Raw genomic sequence first — 18,355 nt, 5'->3', positions numbered from 1 at the left:
AAGTTGCAAAATGGCCGCCCCGTGAGATGGAGAAACACGTGGATTTTGCTTCATAACTCATATTTCACAAATGTAATATTAATCAGAATGTCATGTTTAGACTAGTGAGGTCACATATAACATATTGTCAAGAAATGTTCAAGATTGATTTCGCCTTTAACAGTTTAAATTGTGGAGGATTACTGTTTACATCTTAAATGAATACCCCTCTGGCAGCGTTAAATAAAATTTAGCATTATTATCTTTGTAGAGGCAGAATTGTTGATAAAGCTAAAGCTCCTGTGCTGGATTTCATTCAAGATGTGTACCAAAAGAAATGGCCACGAAGTATGTATCTGGATATCATCAGGTGTGTCTCTTCATATGCAGAGCCAGGTGGTCAGAACGGGAGAAGGCCCTCTGACAGAGCACACATTCGTAAGGTTTTTGGCCCGTGTGCTTGCGGTAGTGACGCGTCAACTCATCAGAGCGGGCGAACTTCCAACTGCAGCCTTCCCATGAACAATGGTACGGCTTTTCTCCTGTAAAAGTAGCAAACATGTTATAATAGTCAAGAAAGTGTTGTGTGACTGAGCCATTGGACTTACCAGTGTGTGTGCGGAGGTGAGCTTTGAGGTGAGAGCTCTTGGTGTAGGTTTTGCTGCAACCTGGGTATTCACAGCTGTGGACAGCAGGCTTCTTTTTCCCAGTCGACTTTCGCCCGCGTTTCCCCTCCACCCCACCAGGGGGCGTCTGCGGCCCAACTATCTGTTGCTGTACCGCGGAACGACTCGTGGGCTGACTGTAGGAGTAGTCACAGAAAAGGCTAGCACCGTGGGTGAAGTGGGAGGGGTAGTTGTAGTGTCGAGGGTCAGAGGTCGCAGCTTGGAGTGGGATGAAGCTGCCGTCAGGGAAAGTCACCAAAGAAGGATGCTGTGGGTGGTAATACGAATTGAATTCCCATGATGTGCTGTGTCTTTCCTGGGAGAAGTCAAACTGCTCCACTTGATTGGCAGCTGACGTTCGACCTTGATTGACAGCTACCGGGTCATTGTTATAACCTTGATGGTACACCTGTGGCTGGAATGTTGCAACCGGGGACATAAACTCGTCCATGAGACTGTAGTCCGTCTGCTCCTGACCCATTTGGTCTTTCATCATACCAGCCTCGTGGTACACTTGGTCTTGGTTCAGCTGCTGATGACGGCTCTCATCACTGCGAGGCTGCAGGGAAGGGTCCGGTGAGGGGCTGGTCCACTCAGACAGCAGCAGCTCGATGTCCCAGGAAGTCTGGCTGTCGTCATCCAGAAGCTCCTCGCTCATTTGCTGGGAGAGATGCAGCTGCTCGGGGTCTGTAGGTGGCGAGGCGTCTTCACAGTTCCACACCTAGGATGGGTTGGCACATTGACAAGTCAACTTCAAAAATAAATCCTGTAAATAGCTCCCACAGACGTGATTTGAATGCTTTTTCAGAGATTATATCGCTTTATGCTCTCCAGAGTTAAACCAACACTTTAATAAAAATAGGTAAATATTTAACACTTGGAGGCAGTATATATTTTAACAAGTAACTCCTGTCAGATATTTGTTTTCCCTCTGAGTCAGGTCTTTGCAAAACACTATGAGATCAACTTTTGAAAAAACAAAACTCTAGAGGCGATTCAACTCTAAAAATGTTAACATGACACTTTTGGAGTTGAAATCAACTCCGTGAAAAAGTACCCTGAAATTTTAACACTCCAACTTTTGCTGAGAGATCTGACTATGGGGTATATGCCACAGAAGAGGCGGGACGTGATTTTGCACATCAGTTTATTTCCGGTCCGGGTTGCGAACGCGTAACCGAGGGGCACAAAGTCGGAAGCACAATATTTTTGACGCAGCCTACACGTCGCAAACCGAACCGGAAACAAACTGATGTACAAAAATCAGTCCCGCCTCTTCCGTGGCATATACCCCCTTGCTTACACCTGAGTGATAAGTTGTTTCATTTTGTTGTTAGTGTGTTTGACTACGAGCCTGCTAATAAGGGTTATTAAAGTTTGGGAATTTTCATTTTAGTTAGTTTTTATTTCATTTTGAGTTGTTTTTTTTTAAATTAAGTTAGTTTTAATTAATTTTCAAGACAGTTCTGTTGGTTTTTATTTAAAAAAAAAAAACTACTTAATTTTAGTTTAGCTTTAGTTAATTTCAGTATTTTCTTTTTTTTTTTAAGGTGTATTACTTGTGCGCATTATTTAATAAACACAATGGTTAAAATTAAATTAAAATTAAAAGCTTAATTTTAGTTTAGCTTTAGTTAGTTTCAGTATTTTTCGTTTTTTAAAATGTGTATTACTTGTGCTCAATATTTAATAAACACCATGGTTAAAATGTAATTAAATTAAAATTAAAAGATTAATTGTAGTTTAGCTTTCGTTAGTTTCAAAGATGGGAAAACCAGGTCAACAAGGTAAAAACCCTGCTAGAGTTTGGCTTTAGCCACAGGTGCTTCTCGTAATGACCTCGTTTACCCGCTGGTTGATTACAAACACTTGTAGCTAAAGCCAAACTGTGGCGCAGTTTTTACTTTCTGGACCTTTCTATGTATTAAATTAATTACCAAAGAGTAAAACAAAGGACTTTCTTTTTTCTCTATAATTATAGTTAGTTTTGTAAACATAAAATGTAGTTTCAGTTAGTTTTCGTTTTTTTTAAAAAGCATTTTCATTTTTATTTTATTTCGTTAACGGAATTGCTTTTTTTAATTTTAGTTTTAATTTTTTCGTTAGTTTTCATTAACTAAAGCAACCTTGCTGCTAGTAGATGCCATTAGTACGATTTCTCATCACGTATCATTGAAGTGTCAACGTGGGTTTCCAGTTGTGCCATTGATATGTACCAATATGCAGTCATCATGAGTCGTGATTCAATTGTGAAATTTATGTTGGGGGTCAAGTCACTGATGTGTGGAGGTTCATTCAGCAGTGAACTTAGTAAAGAAAAAAATCTCCTGTTTTTCTGTTTCTGACTATTTTTTGGGAGCTTTGTTTTTTTTTTTAGTAATTTTTTCTGTTTTTCTGAATATTTTTTTCTGTTTTACTGAAAATCTTTTTTGTCATAAAAAAAAAAAGATTCCAAAAAACAGAAAAAAATCTTACTCTGGAAAATGTGGGGGGGGGGGGGATTACGCCGAAAAACGGGGGGACATTATTTAAAAAAAAAAAAAAAAACAGAAAAAATATATATATATTCCCCCCCAAAAAAAAATATTCAGAAAAACGGGAAATTTTATTTATTTTTTTAAAACGGGGGAAAAAATACTCAGAAAAACAATGAAAAAAAAATTCAATAAAACTGAAAAAAAAATACTAAGAAAAACTGAAAGAAATTTATTCAGAAAAACAGGGTATTTTTTTTTAAACAGAAAAAAAAATTACTCAGAAAAACAGCGGGAAAAAATATTCAATAAAACAGGAAAAAAAATTACTCAAAAAAAAAAAAAACTCCCCCCAAAGAATTGTCAGAAAAACAGCAGTTTTTTTTTTTCTTTCAAGTGAATGCAATACGCTTCCGTAGTATAAAGATGTACATGCAATAAAATAATTTCTTTTTGCATTGTAATCAAATGTGTACAAAATTCTGAATTGCGGTTAAATGCACTTCACTTTATTGAATTGTCCCTTGTAGGGCGATTTTGTTTGCAACAATTCACAAGCACATGATACAACAGCAATACCAATACAATAAATAAAATAAAACATGAGCAGCAGACAAATTGCATCAAATGTGTCAGGTATGCATGTGAAAATGCTAAATGTGGTGAGCCTGATTGAGCAGAGATGGGAAATTCAGGTCCAGAAAGTAAAAATCCTGCCATAGTTTGGCTTTAGCCACAGGTGCTACTACTCAACTGGCAGGTAAACGAGGGTGAGTAAAAGCACCTGTGGGCTTTGGCTACAGACAAACTGTGGCAGGGTTTTTACTTTCTGGATTTTCCCATCTCTGCTTACCACCAACATCATGTGGCCAAATTAGAGTCCACATGCAGCTTAGCAGCAAGTAACCATTCAAATGTACGAAATGACATTAGTGTATTTTTTAATCATAGTGAGTTCAGATGTTAACAATTAATCATGTTTTGCTGTTCTCTGAGGAAATTGATAACAAACTGGAATTTAACTTGACGTTATACTATGCTTTCTCTCTACTCAACTTTCCTGCCATTATGAAGTATATATGAAGTCCAAACAATACTTACTTTCATGTCAGACAGGTTTGAGAAGGAGCTGAAGGAAGGTAACACAGCCTGGGTGGCAGCCATGAAGAACTTGGATCGACAAAAATCCTCGTTGGCCCTCGGCTAACAAATTGCCAGTCGACTCACAAGCTGCTCAAGGCAGTTACAGTTCACGCAGTGACCTGAGAAACAGTTAGTTAAAGTTGCCCCCTTTAGCACCATTGCTCTCTGCTATCTCTCCCTCCTCGCGCTTGTCTATCTCTGTCAGCTGGGTCTCACACTTCAAATCTCTCTTTTTCGTGTCGCTTTGTTCAGACCGTTAGGAGGTGGCGCGCTGCCTCAAGATTTGCAATCGTCCAAAGAAAAAAATAATAATTTTGCATCTACCTGTTCTGCTGCACAAATTCAGAGCAGTTCCAGTCAACACAAATTATTAAGTTAATACTGATTTTTTTATTTTGGAACTAGCTGCAAATGCTGTCAGAAGTTGTGTTACAAGATATGACCTTTTATCAAAACATGTACAGTATAACCAATGTTTTTATTTCAGTTAATTAGAATGCTCTAGATTATTTTATTGTAGGATCTTGCTATATGATGGCGAAGACTACATTTCCTCACAATTGTGTTATGCTTGTAGCCTGTCACCAAAAGATTTTATTCAATGAAGTTGAACAATACAATTACTTGCCCAGGGTATGAATAACTGGGATTAGCTGGATGAACTATATTACTAACATCAAAATTATAGTCTTCTTTTTATTTCAAGAGCAAAAGTTGTCCATATGTGTGAGACCAAATCCATTTATTTTCTACTTCCTGTAGTACAGTGTTCCCTCGTTTTCCGCCGGGGTTAGGTTCCAAAAAATACCCGCAAAAAATGAAATCCGCGAAGTAGTTAGCTTTATCTTTTACAATTCTTATAAATGTTTTAAGGCTCTAAAATCCCCTACCACACAATTTAGACACTTTTCTCATTGAGGCATTTACATGTTCTCACATTTCTCTCTTGTTCAAACATTGATAATGTTCAAAACTTCATAAATTTTACAAAATGGGTATATTACTGCAAAAAAATATGCAAAATTGCACTTAAAAAAAATCCGCGATACAGCGAGACCACGAAAAGTGAACCGCGTTATAGCGAGCAAAGACTGTATTGTCATCCCAATATTGATATCCCAATATCTCAAAGTTGTCATGACTCATGAACTGTATTTTGTTGATTTGGCTTTAATTGTTGTGTTTTCCTTGCGTTTCCTTCTGTGAATTTCTCTCATTATATTCATTGTGTCCATCTGTGTTTGTCAACCGGTCCCTTGTGTCATCCAATCAGCTCCCTCAGCCACGTGTTTCTTGTCTCTCATCAGATTGTGTGTACAGTATTTAGTTCCCTGCTTTCTTTCACTTCTTGTCAATTGTTGTTCTTGTCACATCTTGTTGTTATTTGTTTGCTATTTGATTCCTAGTATTTGTAACTTTTAACCTTGATTTTGGACTGTTGATTTTTTATTTTTTTTAATAACATTGTTTGCCTTATCTGTGTTTTTGAAGTCATTTTTATTTTTATTTTTATTTTTTAATGCCTTGTTTCCCTGCATTTGGGTCCACATCCATACGGAACCTAACAAAAGTAACCACAGAAAATATGAATACATGAACAACTGGCCTTTGCGAATGAGCTTGTCGCATCCACAACAATTTTGAACCCAGAGTAATGATGAGCCTTGAACACAAACGACAGGATCACAACTTGCTGTTGACTATTTCATAAAACACAAAAGTTATACAAAACTATGTTCATAATGATAGCATGTTCGTGTGGTCAAAAACTGTTTTGCTTCCGTCATGAGCTGGCTTCATCTGCGCAACGTGAATTGTTCCAATTAAATAAATAAAAATAAAATAAACATCTTAACTAATTTTCTCAAAGTATTTTTTTAAACAAATGAAATGTAATATAATGTATGAAATGCTATAATCCTGATGATTATTTTTAACTAAATTATCAAATATGCAAATATGAATGATATAATTTCTGAACCATAGGCTACTATAAATTAACCAATATCTAATTGGGTCCTATAATAATAAATGATGACGATGATGTTGATAAAAAATAAATTGATAATAATAATAATAATAATAATAATAATAATAATAATAATAATAATAATAATAATAATAATAATAATACAAGTTTGAACACACACGTAGGCCACGTAGCTTTGACTTTTGAGAAGACGTGTGTTCGAAAGGTGATTATGTTGGAGCTCGTATTTATCTTCCGGCAGGCAGCTGCCCCTTCACAGATAATGCATGACCAACCCATCGCTGATAAAGAGTCCCTCTCTCTCCCCACCGGGTGATGACTGCACAGACACCATCTTCAGTATCCAAAAATTGCGGTTATCAAGCTCTCTAAGTTGAAATCTTCATGCCAAGGCAAAAGAGAACATTTTTAACGGTCTTGAAATCAAAGAGCTCTTTGTTAAATAAGTCTGAGATCATTTGTGTTTTATTTTCTTATCTCCAAATCAATTTTTGAGGGAGGAATAAAAGCCATATCATTTGGACTCATAAAGTAACTTCAAATACTTGCCAAGGCTGGGGTAAAAAAGTTTGTTAACCTTGAAATTCACTACCTTTATGAAAAACAAAAATATTATTCTGTTTAATTTGTGGTTTTAATGTATTGTGGTGGCAACAACACGGTAGACTGGTTACATTAACTCACAGTTGAGAGGCGTTTGAGTCTCATTTCAAGCCCTCATGTGTGGAGATGCATGTTGGGCTTTTTCCCATTTTCCAAAAATGCATGTTAGGTTAATTGAAGGCACCACAAGCATAAATGTTGATAGTTGTTTGTCTATATGCCCTGATTGACAGGGGACCAATCCAGTGTACTCTGCCTCAGGCCAAAGACAGCTTGGATATTATAAGTTTACCCGTGACCCTGTTTAGGATAAACTGAAAATTGATGATTTTTCTGTTCTGCAATTCTGTGTAGGTTTATATGTCTACATATGCTTATATATGTCAGTTATTATAAGGCATACTGAATGGTTTATTAAGTTCCGTGTGTTTTATAGTCGTTGACAACCTGATGATCGCAATAAATGCAATGCTTTGACCGTTCACATATTAGAACTTGTCGCCCCCTGGTGACCGTTTCTGTTAATGCGTGCTTGTTTTTGCCAGCTGGATTTTTTTTTTTTTTTTTTTTCACCATTTTAAGTAAGTAAGTAATAGTCCGTGTTGTTTGTTTCATAGATCCATAAACGTACATATTTGAGATGGGTGTGTGCGTGTTTGGACACTAGTCTCTTTTGCGTGTTGATTCTTGTTGCTATGGATACCGAACGCCAGCTCATCCACGCAATGGACGGCTGAAATGGGTAAATTACGTACTGAAAACTGTTTTACTTTTTTTGTTTTGGTAAATACCTCCCTGCTTGTACGCGCGTGCGTGTGTTCAAAAATTGTCCCCCTTGCGCGAACCCATCGATGTTAGCAACGCTATTAGCATGAACACTGCAGCCCATTTTTAATGTAACTGGCTGCTTTATGCACACTGTTATTTCCCCTATTATCTATTCTGTATTAGCATAAAGTTCTCATACTCTTCCTAAGTAGAAAAATGCTCTCATAAGTCAGGAGAATTGATTCAACTCCTTTATTTATGAGTAAAGACTTAAATGACTGATTTTTATTTATTTGTTTTTTTTTACCTAGCATTGGCTCAGGCTTTTAAGCAATCAAAACAATGTGTTTCAATAGCTTTGCTCACAAATGGTAACTGAAAAAATAGACTTTGTGTGTGTTTTTTTTCCGATATATGAAAATTCCTGAAGCATGTGCATTTTAGAGTTGGCTTTTTTAGCCTGGCACAAGACAGCATATTTGCCACAAATCATTTTTGGAAGTCAACAACATCAAATAATTCTCTTGACTATGGATGTACCATGGATGTGCTATAAGATCTCTATCAAGACAACTTTTGTCTATTTGCGTTTTTTAAATATCAAAGTTCTAAATAATAATAATAATAATAATAATAATAATAATGAGCCATTTAAGTAAGTAATTATAATGATAATAATAATAATAATAATAATAATAATAATGAGCCATTTAAGTAAGTAATTATGTTTGTTTACAAGGAGTGCATATAAAGCGTCGTCAGAAAAATAACAAAGGGAAAATGAAGTCATCTATCCATCTCTGTAATCATAAAATCGCAGATTTATTGACTTCCAGCACAAGCTCATTGGTGTAATTCGGAGAAAAAACCCCGACATTGAGTCCAGGAGATGGCGACGTCGTCACAGAGCAGAGTGACAGGAGGCCTGTGGAAGCACCCAACAGCCAATCAGTACAGCAAGCAGACTCGGGACCTGCTGACATGTGAGATGCACAAAAGACGTACACCGTATAGTAGCCAATACATATTTATGCTATTATATTTGTGGTATCCTTACCTTATTTGTATTGACCCAATTCTGTGCACAGCAATGATGCAGGAGTTCACTCTCAGCAACCTCCAAAGAAAAAAGATCAGTGACTGTCTGAAGGGTAAGTTTGAGGGATTTAGGGAAACCAATCGCAATTATAGTATATTTCAGGGATGGGCAACTTAAATGATGGAGTTGAACTGCACACTTCCTAACCATCCATCCCTTATGGCCTAGTCACTCACCTGTATTTCTTATTACTATGTTTTTGTTCATATTTGTGTTTACAACAAGAATGTGATCCAGACATTACCAATACACTTGACACTGTCTCTCTTCCTGTATTAATGGCTGCATTTAGGGAGCCTGAAAAAATTGCTGTAGTAAAACCCTAATATTCCACCCGCAGATGGCTCAGCCTTGCCTCTAACAACTGAGCCTTCATCATCAGCTTCCTCTCCGCAACCTAAAGCCAGTCAACGCTCCCTGAAACTTCTCCCAGTTCGGCCTCTGAGACGGAGTGCCGCTTCCTGTCGCTCTGGAAACGGCTACGTTCGAGAAAAGTTCTGTCCTGCTCCTGCAAGTACGTTATTTTTCGACATCATAAAAACCTGACATAAATGTTACTGACAGGAGATTAAGAGAACAAGTTTCATTTAATAATTTCACATAAAATACAAAAAAAATAAAAAATAAATCAGGGAGTCTGACCACCACTTCATTTTCTGCAACTCCTCTGACTTGATCTAGGAGATTTAGAAAAAGAGAAGAGGAGGCTTCAAAACATCTTGGCAACTGGACAAGAACATGAAGATGCAACCTCCCAAAATGTTGCTGCCAATCGGAAGCCTGAGGTGACCGAGGAGACGGACCGCTATCAGGAAGGTCAGGATGCATGCACACGGCATTGGTACATATACAGTATTTAGCAGTGCAAGATCATCCTGGTTGAGAAACATGAGAGGGTGGCAATTAGCGGGCAGCTTGGATTGTGATTGAGTGGGACGTTCAAGAGGTAGACTTGTGGGTAACGGCATTTAAAATAAAAATAAAATAAAAAAAGTGTTCTTTTGTAGTTCTGGATGAGATCGAGGAAAGACGACAATTCCTGGCTGATATGGCCTCGCTCGGACAAGACCAGCAGTACATCCACATCATCAACACAGAGATATCACAGGTAAAACATTTGGGGTTGTCTGTATGCTAACATTTAATGAATAAAATTATGTCTAGTTGGTTATTCATGGGAAACCCTCAGATCAGGTTCTATTAATTTCTGAACTGTATTATAGAAAATCAGAGAACTGGAGATGCTGGATGGCAAACATCCTCATCAGGAAGCGGCGTGCGAGCCGAGTGGGGATCACAGATTGTGACATCTGCAAGGACAAGCTCACAGTGGCACGTTTCATTTACAATCAATAAACAACAGTAATCTCCTTGTATCAAATTGCTTTATTTATCTGCCTTACAGTCTCATTTGCATAATCTTTTTTTCAATTGCCATTAAAATGAATTGGTTCGTTGAGGGAGATGATGCAGATACACAATTAAATAAATGACAGTTTTGCACATTACCTTCTCCACACAAAGCACAGTAAAATATAAATTAACACAGGGCTTTCCAAGTTTAAAAAAAGATGAGAACTTGTTTCACCATTTCTAAAAATCACGACAGCGCGTGTGACATTTAACATGAATAATATGCTCACACAGACATAGTAGCTGTCATGATTCAACATATTCTGAATAAATGTGTTTTGCATCCAAATAATGTCATTAAATACTGTCACTCTGCTATTCCACAGTATCTTTGACATGCTTAAGAATAGTGAAACGAGAGTGATTTTCATGCCCAGTACAAATTTAATGGGCATGGAATTTTCTTTCTTTCGGTATTTTGCTTGATTAGTGCAGTCAGAACAGGGCAATTTGCGCCGTTGTGGGATGGAACGCAAGCGACTCCTCCAAATCGAAGTGGCTCCCCTCATTTCCATTCAAATCCGAGCTGCACAAGCGCACACGGTGCTTGATATTGCAGAAGCAGAAAAAGACTCGCTGGGTTCTGATTAGTGCACGCAAAGTGTGCTTATACACACAAAGTGCAAGAATTTTTCCAACTCCTCCCCACCCCATTCCTTTACTTTACTTAATTTCTTCAATGATTCAAAGCGATTGTCCATCAATTTTGTCATATTTTTGAATGAAATAAGATGACATCCACCACACACACATCAGTCTGCCTGCGCTTCGAACAAATCCACCAAATTGCGTTACACCACTTGCGCCACTAGTTAGACCTGTTGTTACCAAGTCTATGATCTTACTTCTTTTTTTTTGTGAGCAAATTGACAGATGTTCAGTAGTTCATTCAGCTGGAACGCCCTTTGAACAATAGTGTGTCTATCAAATTCCCAAACACACTAGACTTGCCCCGGCACAAAAATGAAGATGAGCCCTCAATGTTTTCTATAAAGCAACTAACATGAAGTCTTTTATGATTATTATTATTATTGTTGTTGTTGTTGTTTTTACCATATTAGTCACTTTAGAGAACCTAAACAACCTTTAATGAGACATCATCCGATAACCTGCGAGCATTAGGGGCCATAATCTCCAAGCTATCTTCCCAGGAAGCTGATTACAGGTCAGGTGAGCTTTGATCAGTGACAGGCAACAGTTAACAAGTCGGTGCAGTACGACTCTTAAAGTACTTGGCTCTTGGTGGAGGAGCACCGCGGTGGCAGTCTGTGTGGCACTTCAAGACATTCACGAGAGTTTCTGAGAACACTTCAAAGCGTTTGTGCGGATCAACTGTTGTCCTTACGAGGACTTTTTCCAGGTTCTCCTTTGTGACTCAGCCTCTTCAGAACCTTCATGGGTTTGAACTTTGCCCCTTTTTTCTTCTGCTGGTCCCCATCGGACTCCTTGTGGAAGTCTGATGAATGGGGGGGGGGGGGGGTGACAATACGTAACAATTATTAGTGGATAGAATTAAGTCATTGGATGAGGAAAAAATGTGATCCATTTAATGTTGCACAAGGTCTTAATTCCCAAAAACTGGTTTGCTTGAGCAAATTTGACAAGTGCTGAAGAATGATTTATAGACTAAACATTGACTGTAAATGTAACTAAAACATCTGAAGTTAATATAACTATACTACCTTATGAACGATTGCGCAACACATCAAAGAGGGTTGCAATCCTACCTTTTTTCTTCAGTACGGCTTCCATAAACTTATCCTCCTCTTCCTCCCTGTGAGAAATGTGCTGTTAGAGTTAACAGTAGCGACACATCATGACATATTTGCACTCCAAAAATTTTTCATTGTAATTAATCACATGAATTCAAGTTAACTCACGATTAATCACACTTTTTAGGTCTGTTCTAAATGTACAATAAAACGTACAATCAAATATATTTCCTAAGCTTTCATACACTTCACATAAAAGTGGAAAAATGTTAAACGAAAAGAAAAATGGCTGCGTCTTTTCATCACTGTAAAAAAAGTGTGATATTGACTTGTGTTGGTCATTTTTCTGCCACTAGATGGCATAATTGCATTTGTAAGACATTGGTGACAGCTCAGTGCATTTTTCTTTTAATATTAAGAGTCATCCAATCTTTAACAAGAAGTAACTTGTGAAATTCTGCACATTTTTAAAATTGTAAACTAAAACTTGACTCCAGTCTCCACAAATGGATTATTGTTAAAATTATTACTGCTAAATTTTGAAATGGATGTGTTGCGACTGGAATCCCCCCAGTACAGGCTTTCCAGGTTAGGGGCGGTCATTAATAGCAAACATTAAATTAACGCTCTAATTTTGACACCCCTGTTCATCTATCTACGCCAGCGATCAATTAGTTCACACTGAGTAAGTCAATTTGTCAGTAAATTAGGACAAGATCATTATTCCGACAGTATTCATACTTTTAGAGTCTTTTTTTGTTTGGTGGTAAAAACGATGGTGCTGTGGCTCAATAAATGTTATGAAACATTGTCCTAAATGACAAGATTACCTTTGCCTGTCCTGATCCATGCTGTTGACTATTTGGTTGCGTTGTTCAATGATAGTAACCAGCTCAGCCATCAGCTGCTGCTCACGGCTCTTGTCCTCCTCAGACCAGTCTTTCTCTGCGGGGAGGGGCAAGATGAATCATTTAGCTTATTTGCACGGTTGTCTTAACATAATTTGCTAAAATGTAAAACACCTTTCTCACACATTTTTTTGGGGAGAGTGAATGAGCAGTTTATTTCTCTCCACGCAGCCTTCAATTAACACCATGAGAACATTGAGCATGGTACAACTGCATAGCATTAACATAGCTTACATCATATTTACCTCAACCTTATGATATTAATAAATATAAATAAATATTAACAATGGCGCTTCCTGTGCCTCCACACAGGAAGGCTGCAGTCACGCTCAGATGGAGCAGATGAGCTTTGTAACACAAGCAGCTGGATAACAAAGGAAGGTGCTCTTCTTTTGAACCCTCAACCAACCTGGTTTATTGAGAAGGCACCTCAGCTCGTACTCCACATCGGCCTGTTTATCCTCAAGGTTCTGCTGCTTCGCCCTGTGAGGAGCATGAAAAACGATGTGATAGATGCATGTGACGTGGGCTTTTGATAACACATTGTAGTATGTTTCAACAGGAAAATAAATAAAAGAATGACATATGGAACAATAACAGTAACTGGTGGTAATGATCCTGGCTGCTCAAAAATGACATCAAATGACATTTGAATTGAATTTAGTTGTCATATTGAGGTCACAGCATTGTCACAATTGCATCTTGCTGCATTCTGATACTTACGTGTAGACCAGCTCAGCTTCACGCCGCACTAACTGATGCTTCTCATGAATGAGTGTGAACCAGTCAACCAAAAGGCGCTCCTCATCCTCATCTGAAAACACAGACAATTACCTAGAAACTTCTAAGGAACACATAGACACAGATACATTTTTGGTTGCATATGTCCAACTGTTCAACTTTTTTTTTTGCACAGTGAGGATAAGGGGTTCAGAAAATTGACAGAACAAAATGCAAATTTTGCCTTTCTCTGACTTTTCCAATCTCTTTTGCATCTCTGTTGCAACCTGCTGATGACACTCGAAGCTCAGTGGCCACTTCCCCCTGTGAACATCCTGTTTGAACTCTTGCAATGGCAAGGTACTGTTGATCAATTGATACGGATTGGTCTCGATCTCAACAGCACAATGAATAGGAAATGTCCTATTCATCGATCAATCAGTTGTAAATAATTTTGCCCTTCCGCTCCTTGTAAGAGAACAGCAAGTTGGGTAAAATGTATTGAAACATTTAAAAGGCCGGCCGGACATGTGCATTTAAAGTTTACAGATGGTCAAATTATATTCACCTCTAAAGGTTATCGTGAAATTTGGGTTCCTCTTGAAATTGCAAAGCCCATAACTTTTTGTCAGCAGTGGTGGTGGTGTTTACTTTTTGTGACAAACTGAATGCTGTAATTTCCTGACTACAACAGCTAAATTTAGCCATATAAACAAATATGTACATATATTGGCTGCTGATCACTCAGATGGATATAAATAATAATTACCTTAAACACCAATAAACACTTTTGTCCTAACAATGCTAAACATGACTAGTTTTACAGTAAGCCTCTTTGAAAAGTCATTGATCTTTATCTCATTTTCCTCCTCCTTTGCATTAAACCCACCAAAGCCCCCTTCATTAGTGTCGGAAAGCAACAGCCCCGCAACTCTTTCGTTACACAATTTCTCAGGTAATAATGGACTGTTTTGACACTGTTTTGCTATCAAAGTCTCCTGGCAAAACTCAGTCATAGTTGCTCCTCTAAGTGTTACTGTTATGATTCTCTCTTGGACAGTTTTCTGAAAAGATTTGATCATCCAAGCCCCCCACTAAACTGCAAATGACCGATAAGAATATTCAGTATGAGGATGGACTCGCACAGTTTTATTGGTCCAATGTGACGTATTTGGTCAATTTCATTGGTCAGAGACTATCTGTAAATCTATTGGCAGCTTGACGCTTGTCAGTAAAAATTCTTAAATAAACAACAGGGTTCAAGTGTGGCAATAAAAAAAGTAGTGGCTTATAGCCTGGAAAGTACGGTATTTGTGTAACGTTCCTTTGATAACGGTCAAAGAGGTCAGAGAGGCACTCTGGCTTCCTACCATTAGGGTTGTCTCTGAGCTTCTTCTCCAGCTCCACCCCTCTTAGCTCCAGCTCATCCAGCCGTATCTCCAGCTGACTCATCTCCCCGTGGATGTCTTCCACCGGGATGTACTGATCTGACTGCACCTGGTCAGTTTTTGCATGGGATGGGGAAAACCACATAAGTGCAAGTTTGGAAATATTCTCTAGAAATAAATGTCACAAGTTTTTATACCTTGCGTTTGATAAGTGGGAAGCCATGACCTGGAGCTGGGGGTCTGGAAGGACGAGGACCTTTTGGGGGTTTGCTTTTGGATTTACCACTGGAGGGAGAAACTTTCCTGTTGAATGGATTTTCCTTACAAATACGCTAAAAAAAAAAGAAGAGATCATTAGTCGTCATGAATGTTCTGTACTTGTAAGTGATTCTGTTACCTTGTTGTGCAAAGGGGTGGCCCCTGATGCTAATGGGCTGGGAGTGTTGGTGGGCCGTGGTGGAGAAGGTCCAGTCGCTTTGGTCTCGTGACTGCGACTGACCTGCGGGGTGGCAGGCGCCGAGCTCGCGTTTGACGGCGCGGGAGATGCGAGGCAAGATTGAGGCAGACGCTCGGCGGAAGAGGAGGAGGAAGGCGAGGCGGCGGATGGTGAACAGATGGAAGGCTCGGAGACGCTTTTGGTGAAACCGAGTTCCTGGTCACCGCTTCCGCCGGGGGCCGAACGGGCTTGGGAGGAGCTGTGGTCGGAGCCAGAAGACAGACTTTCCACGCTGAGAGCTGGAGAGCAAGAAGATTGCTGAGAATGTTGATGAACTGAGTGTTAAACAGGGATACAAGTGGAAAAGAAGAAACCAAGGGTTTGAATGTAGATGGAATGAAAAACAAAAAAAATTGAAAAACCAAAAACATTATTACTCAGAATAACTTCAGGCCAGTGTTTCCCCCAGTACTTTATAGGCCTGGCAGGTTGCTGGTCTTTTGTTGTTAATAATAATAATAATAATAATAATAATAGTGTCATGTCCACTAACCTTGGTTAGCAACAGGTGGCTGTGGTGCACGAGGTGCCGGTCGTTTCTTGCTTTTCACACTTCCCGGGCTCGCTGAGCGGGAGGAGCTTCCTGTGCTAGGGGGCGTGTCCGCGCCGGAGGCATCGGCCACCTGTGTGATGTTGTACCACGGATGACTCGCCGCCAAGGTTGTCGGAATCGCACTGCCTTCCTCCTCGTCCTTAGCCTCGTTCTTTTCATCCTCATCATCCTCATCAAAGGGGTTGGAGGGTAAAGTGGGCGTACTGGACCTGGAGCTCTCCTCTTTAAGAGAACACACAGAGCCTGTGTTGGGGGGTGTTGCCTGTCCTGGTGGGGGAGGGGGTGGGGGTTTCTTCTTCTTGGTTTCTGATTGGACCAAGGCAAGCCAGGGTGGGTCTTTGGGTTTATGTGTGCCAGTGGACAAGCTGGACAGTGACACATGGAAACGTCACAGAGGTGAAGACCACACATCCAAACGAAGACATGAAGCGGTCAACATTTAATATGATGTCAAGACAAGGAAAACAAGTGATGATGTGGTCAGACACACTGTATGAAAACAAAGAAGAAGAAATTCACATACCTTCTTGGAGACTGGGATCTCTCTCTGGGTTTTGGGGGAGTGGGTGGTTTCTGATGGTCACCTGCAATTCCAGAACATTTGTAATCATCACTCATTTCCACCTGTCAATCATTTGTACAGCAATCCTGATCACGCACCAGCTGCCTGGCTGTCTGCTGTGCGGGGTAGCTTGACCCGTGGGGATGGGCGGGGCGGAGGGCTGGGCTCTGCAATCCGGCGAGGTGCTGGCACCGGTCTGGCGACAGCTTCATTTTGATTAGCAGGTTCAGAGGTGAGGTCCCCATTTGGCTTATTACTGTCTTCTGCCACTGCTTGTTCATTCTCATCCTCATCACTCTCGTCGAAAGGGTTGGGAGGAGAAGATGGGCGGTGTTCTTCTTCTGCTTGTCCACTGTCATTAAGCAAATCTGTGTCTTCCAAGGAGACCTCATCTTTTGTTGGTACAGGGGTGACTATGACAGTCACATTAGCTGGTGTGTCAGTGTCATTCACTTTCCCCACAGGGGATGGAGTCATTTGCTGGTCTGAGATGTAGGGGGACTTGCTGCGACCTATCCTCACCGACTGGACTGCAGTGGGTGGCTTGCTAAGATCTGGCCGGCCGTTTTGGTTTGCTGAAGCTTGCCTTGTAAGGTGGTGGGTGCAAACCAAAGCCCCAGACTCACTTCCTTTTTTGTAAGACCCAGGTAGCAAAGTGCTACGACACTCCGTGCATCTGGAAGAACAAGCACAGGAGAAGGCTAAGATCTACAACAGCTCAGACAATCAGATATGATATTATTGTATGAACTAACTAAACGAAACACTATCATATGTGTCAATTAACTCATTAGTGAGCATATGTGACTTTTTTGTCACTAATCTTTCTTTTGTTGTAAGCTTGCCAGATGTTTTTACTGGTGTTGTGAAAATTAGTGCATTAACTTTGAGTTAATTTAAAGTTCCTTTAACATCACAATTTTTTTTTTTTAATGCATGATTAATGACCGCCCCTTACTTGGATAACCTGTACTGGGGGGATTCCAGTCGCAACGCAGCAGACACACCCATGTCAAAATTTGCAGCAATAAATTTAATAATAATGCACATATTTGTAGAGACTGGAGTCAAGTTGTATTTTACAATTTTAAAATGTGCAGAATTTCACAAGTTATTTCTTGTTAAAGATTAGATAGATCTTAATATGAAAAGAAAAATGTACTGCGCTGTCCCCGTCTTACATAGGCAATTATGCCATCTAGTGGCAAAAAAAATGACCTGAACACAAATCAATATCACACGTTTTTTTTTTTAAACAGTACAGTATATCTTTTTAATTTGAACTAAATTTTATGAATGATTATGAAATTACTCTATCAATGACTAAGGATGCAGCCACATTTCTATTCCTTTATCATTGTTCCACTTTTATGTTAACAAGAGTATGAAAAAAAAAAAATATATATATATATACACTCCGGTCTCCTCCCACATTCCAAAGACATGCATGGCAGGTTAATTGGGCGCTCCGAATTGTCCCTAGGTGTGCGTGTGAGTGTGGATGGTTGTTCGTCTCTGTGTGCCCTGCGATTGGTTGGCAACCAGTCCAGGGTGTCCCCCGCCTACTGCCTAGAGCCAGCTGGGATAGGCGCCAGCAGCCCCCGCGACCCTTGTGAGGAATAAGCGGTCAAGAAAATGGATGGATGGATATATATATATATATATATATATATATATATATATACACATATATATTCATGTATATTTTCTTGTACATTTAGAACAGATAAAAAAAAATTGCAATAAATCGTGAGTTAACTATTGAAGTCATGCGATTAATTACAATTAAAAATTTTAACCGCCTGACAGCCTTAGTTTTTACACAATAACAGGAAAGCAGGATCCACCAAGACATGTTTGAACGAGTTCCGTGGGGAAGAAC

The 18,355-nt window shown here is 39.3% G+C and overlaps 3 protein-coding genes across 6 annotated transcripts in view; 1 reads left to right on the top strand and 2 right to left on the bottom strand.

The window, feature by feature from the left end:
• klf1 (Kruppel like factor 1 (erythroid)) lies at positions 1–4,398 on the bottom strand. The gene is made up of 3 exons (XM_077524909.1): positions 4,220–4,398; positions 588–1,365; positions 1–521 (listed from the first exon to the last, which is right to left on the bottom strand). The coding sequence occupies exons 1-3, from the start codon at positions 4,280–4,282 to the stop codon at positions 346–348; spliced, it is 1,017 nt and encodes a 338-aa protein (XP_077381035.1). The 5' UTR covers positions 4,283–4,398; the 3' UTR covers positions 1–345.
• A 2,975-nt stretch (positions 4,399–7,373) lies between these two features.
• On the top strand, positions 7,374–10,135 carry c6h22orf23 (chromosome 6 C22orf23 homolog). 2 transcript variants are annotated; one of them, XM_077524253.1, is made up of 7 exons: positions 7,374–7,435; positions 8,459–8,605; positions 8,711–8,773; positions 9,062–9,235; positions 9,403–9,537; positions 9,729–9,829; positions 9,945–10,135. In XM_077524253.1, exons 2-7 carry the CDS (start codon positions 8,512–8,514, stop codon positions 10,026–10,028), a joined length of 651 nt encoding a protein of 216 aa, XP_077380379.1. In that variant the 5' UTR covers positions 7,374–7,435; positions 8,459–8,511; the 3' UTR covers positions 10,029–10,135. The 2 variants fall into 2 exon arrangements, with proteins under 2 accessions (XP_077380379.1, XP_077380378.1); XM_077524252.1 differs by lacking the exon at positions 7,374–7,435 and adding an exon at positions 7,450–7,596.
• Positions 10,090–18,355, bottom strand: part of micall1a (MICAL-like 1a) — a 20,821-nt gene continuing 12,555 nt past the window's right edge. For 2 of the 3 annotated variants that reach the window (XM_077524239.1, XM_077524240.1), the window contains exons 6-16: positions 16,572–17,149; positions 16,435–16,495; positions 15,852–16,276; positions 15,260–15,633; positions 15,060–15,194; positions 14,845–14,971; positions 13,478–13,568; positions 13,164–13,237; positions 12,677–12,791; positions 11,862–11,908; positions 10,090–11,590 (exon numbers count right to left, since the gene is read on the bottom strand). In XM_077524239.1, coding sequence (XP_077380365.1) covers positions 11,463–11,590; positions 11,862–11,908; positions 12,677–12,791; positions 13,164–13,237; positions 13,478–13,568; positions 14,845–14,971; positions 15,060–15,194; positions 15,260–15,633; positions 15,852–16,276; positions 16,435–16,495; positions 16,572–17,149 — 2,155 coding nt within the window. In that variant the 3' untranslated portion in view covers positions 10,090–11,462. The remainder of the gene's footprint in view (positions 11,591–11,861; positions 11,909–12,676; positions 12,792–13,163; positions 13,238–13,477; positions 13,569–14,844; positions 14,972–15,059; positions 15,195–15,259; positions 15,634–15,851; positions 16,277–16,434; positions 16,496–16,571; positions 17,150–18,355) is intronic. The other variant, XM_077524241.1, reaches the window with a different exon arrangement.

This window comes from Festucalex cinctus, chromosome 6 (genome assembly GCF_051991245.1).
Source record: "Festucalex cinctus isolate MCC-2025b chromosome 6, RoL_Fcin_1.0, whole genome shotgun sequence".
NCBI lineage: Eukaryota > Metazoa > Chordata > Actinopteri > Syngnathiformes > Syngnathidae > Festucalex > Festucalex cinctus.
This window is presented reverse-complemented; position numbering and strand designations above follow the sequence as displayed.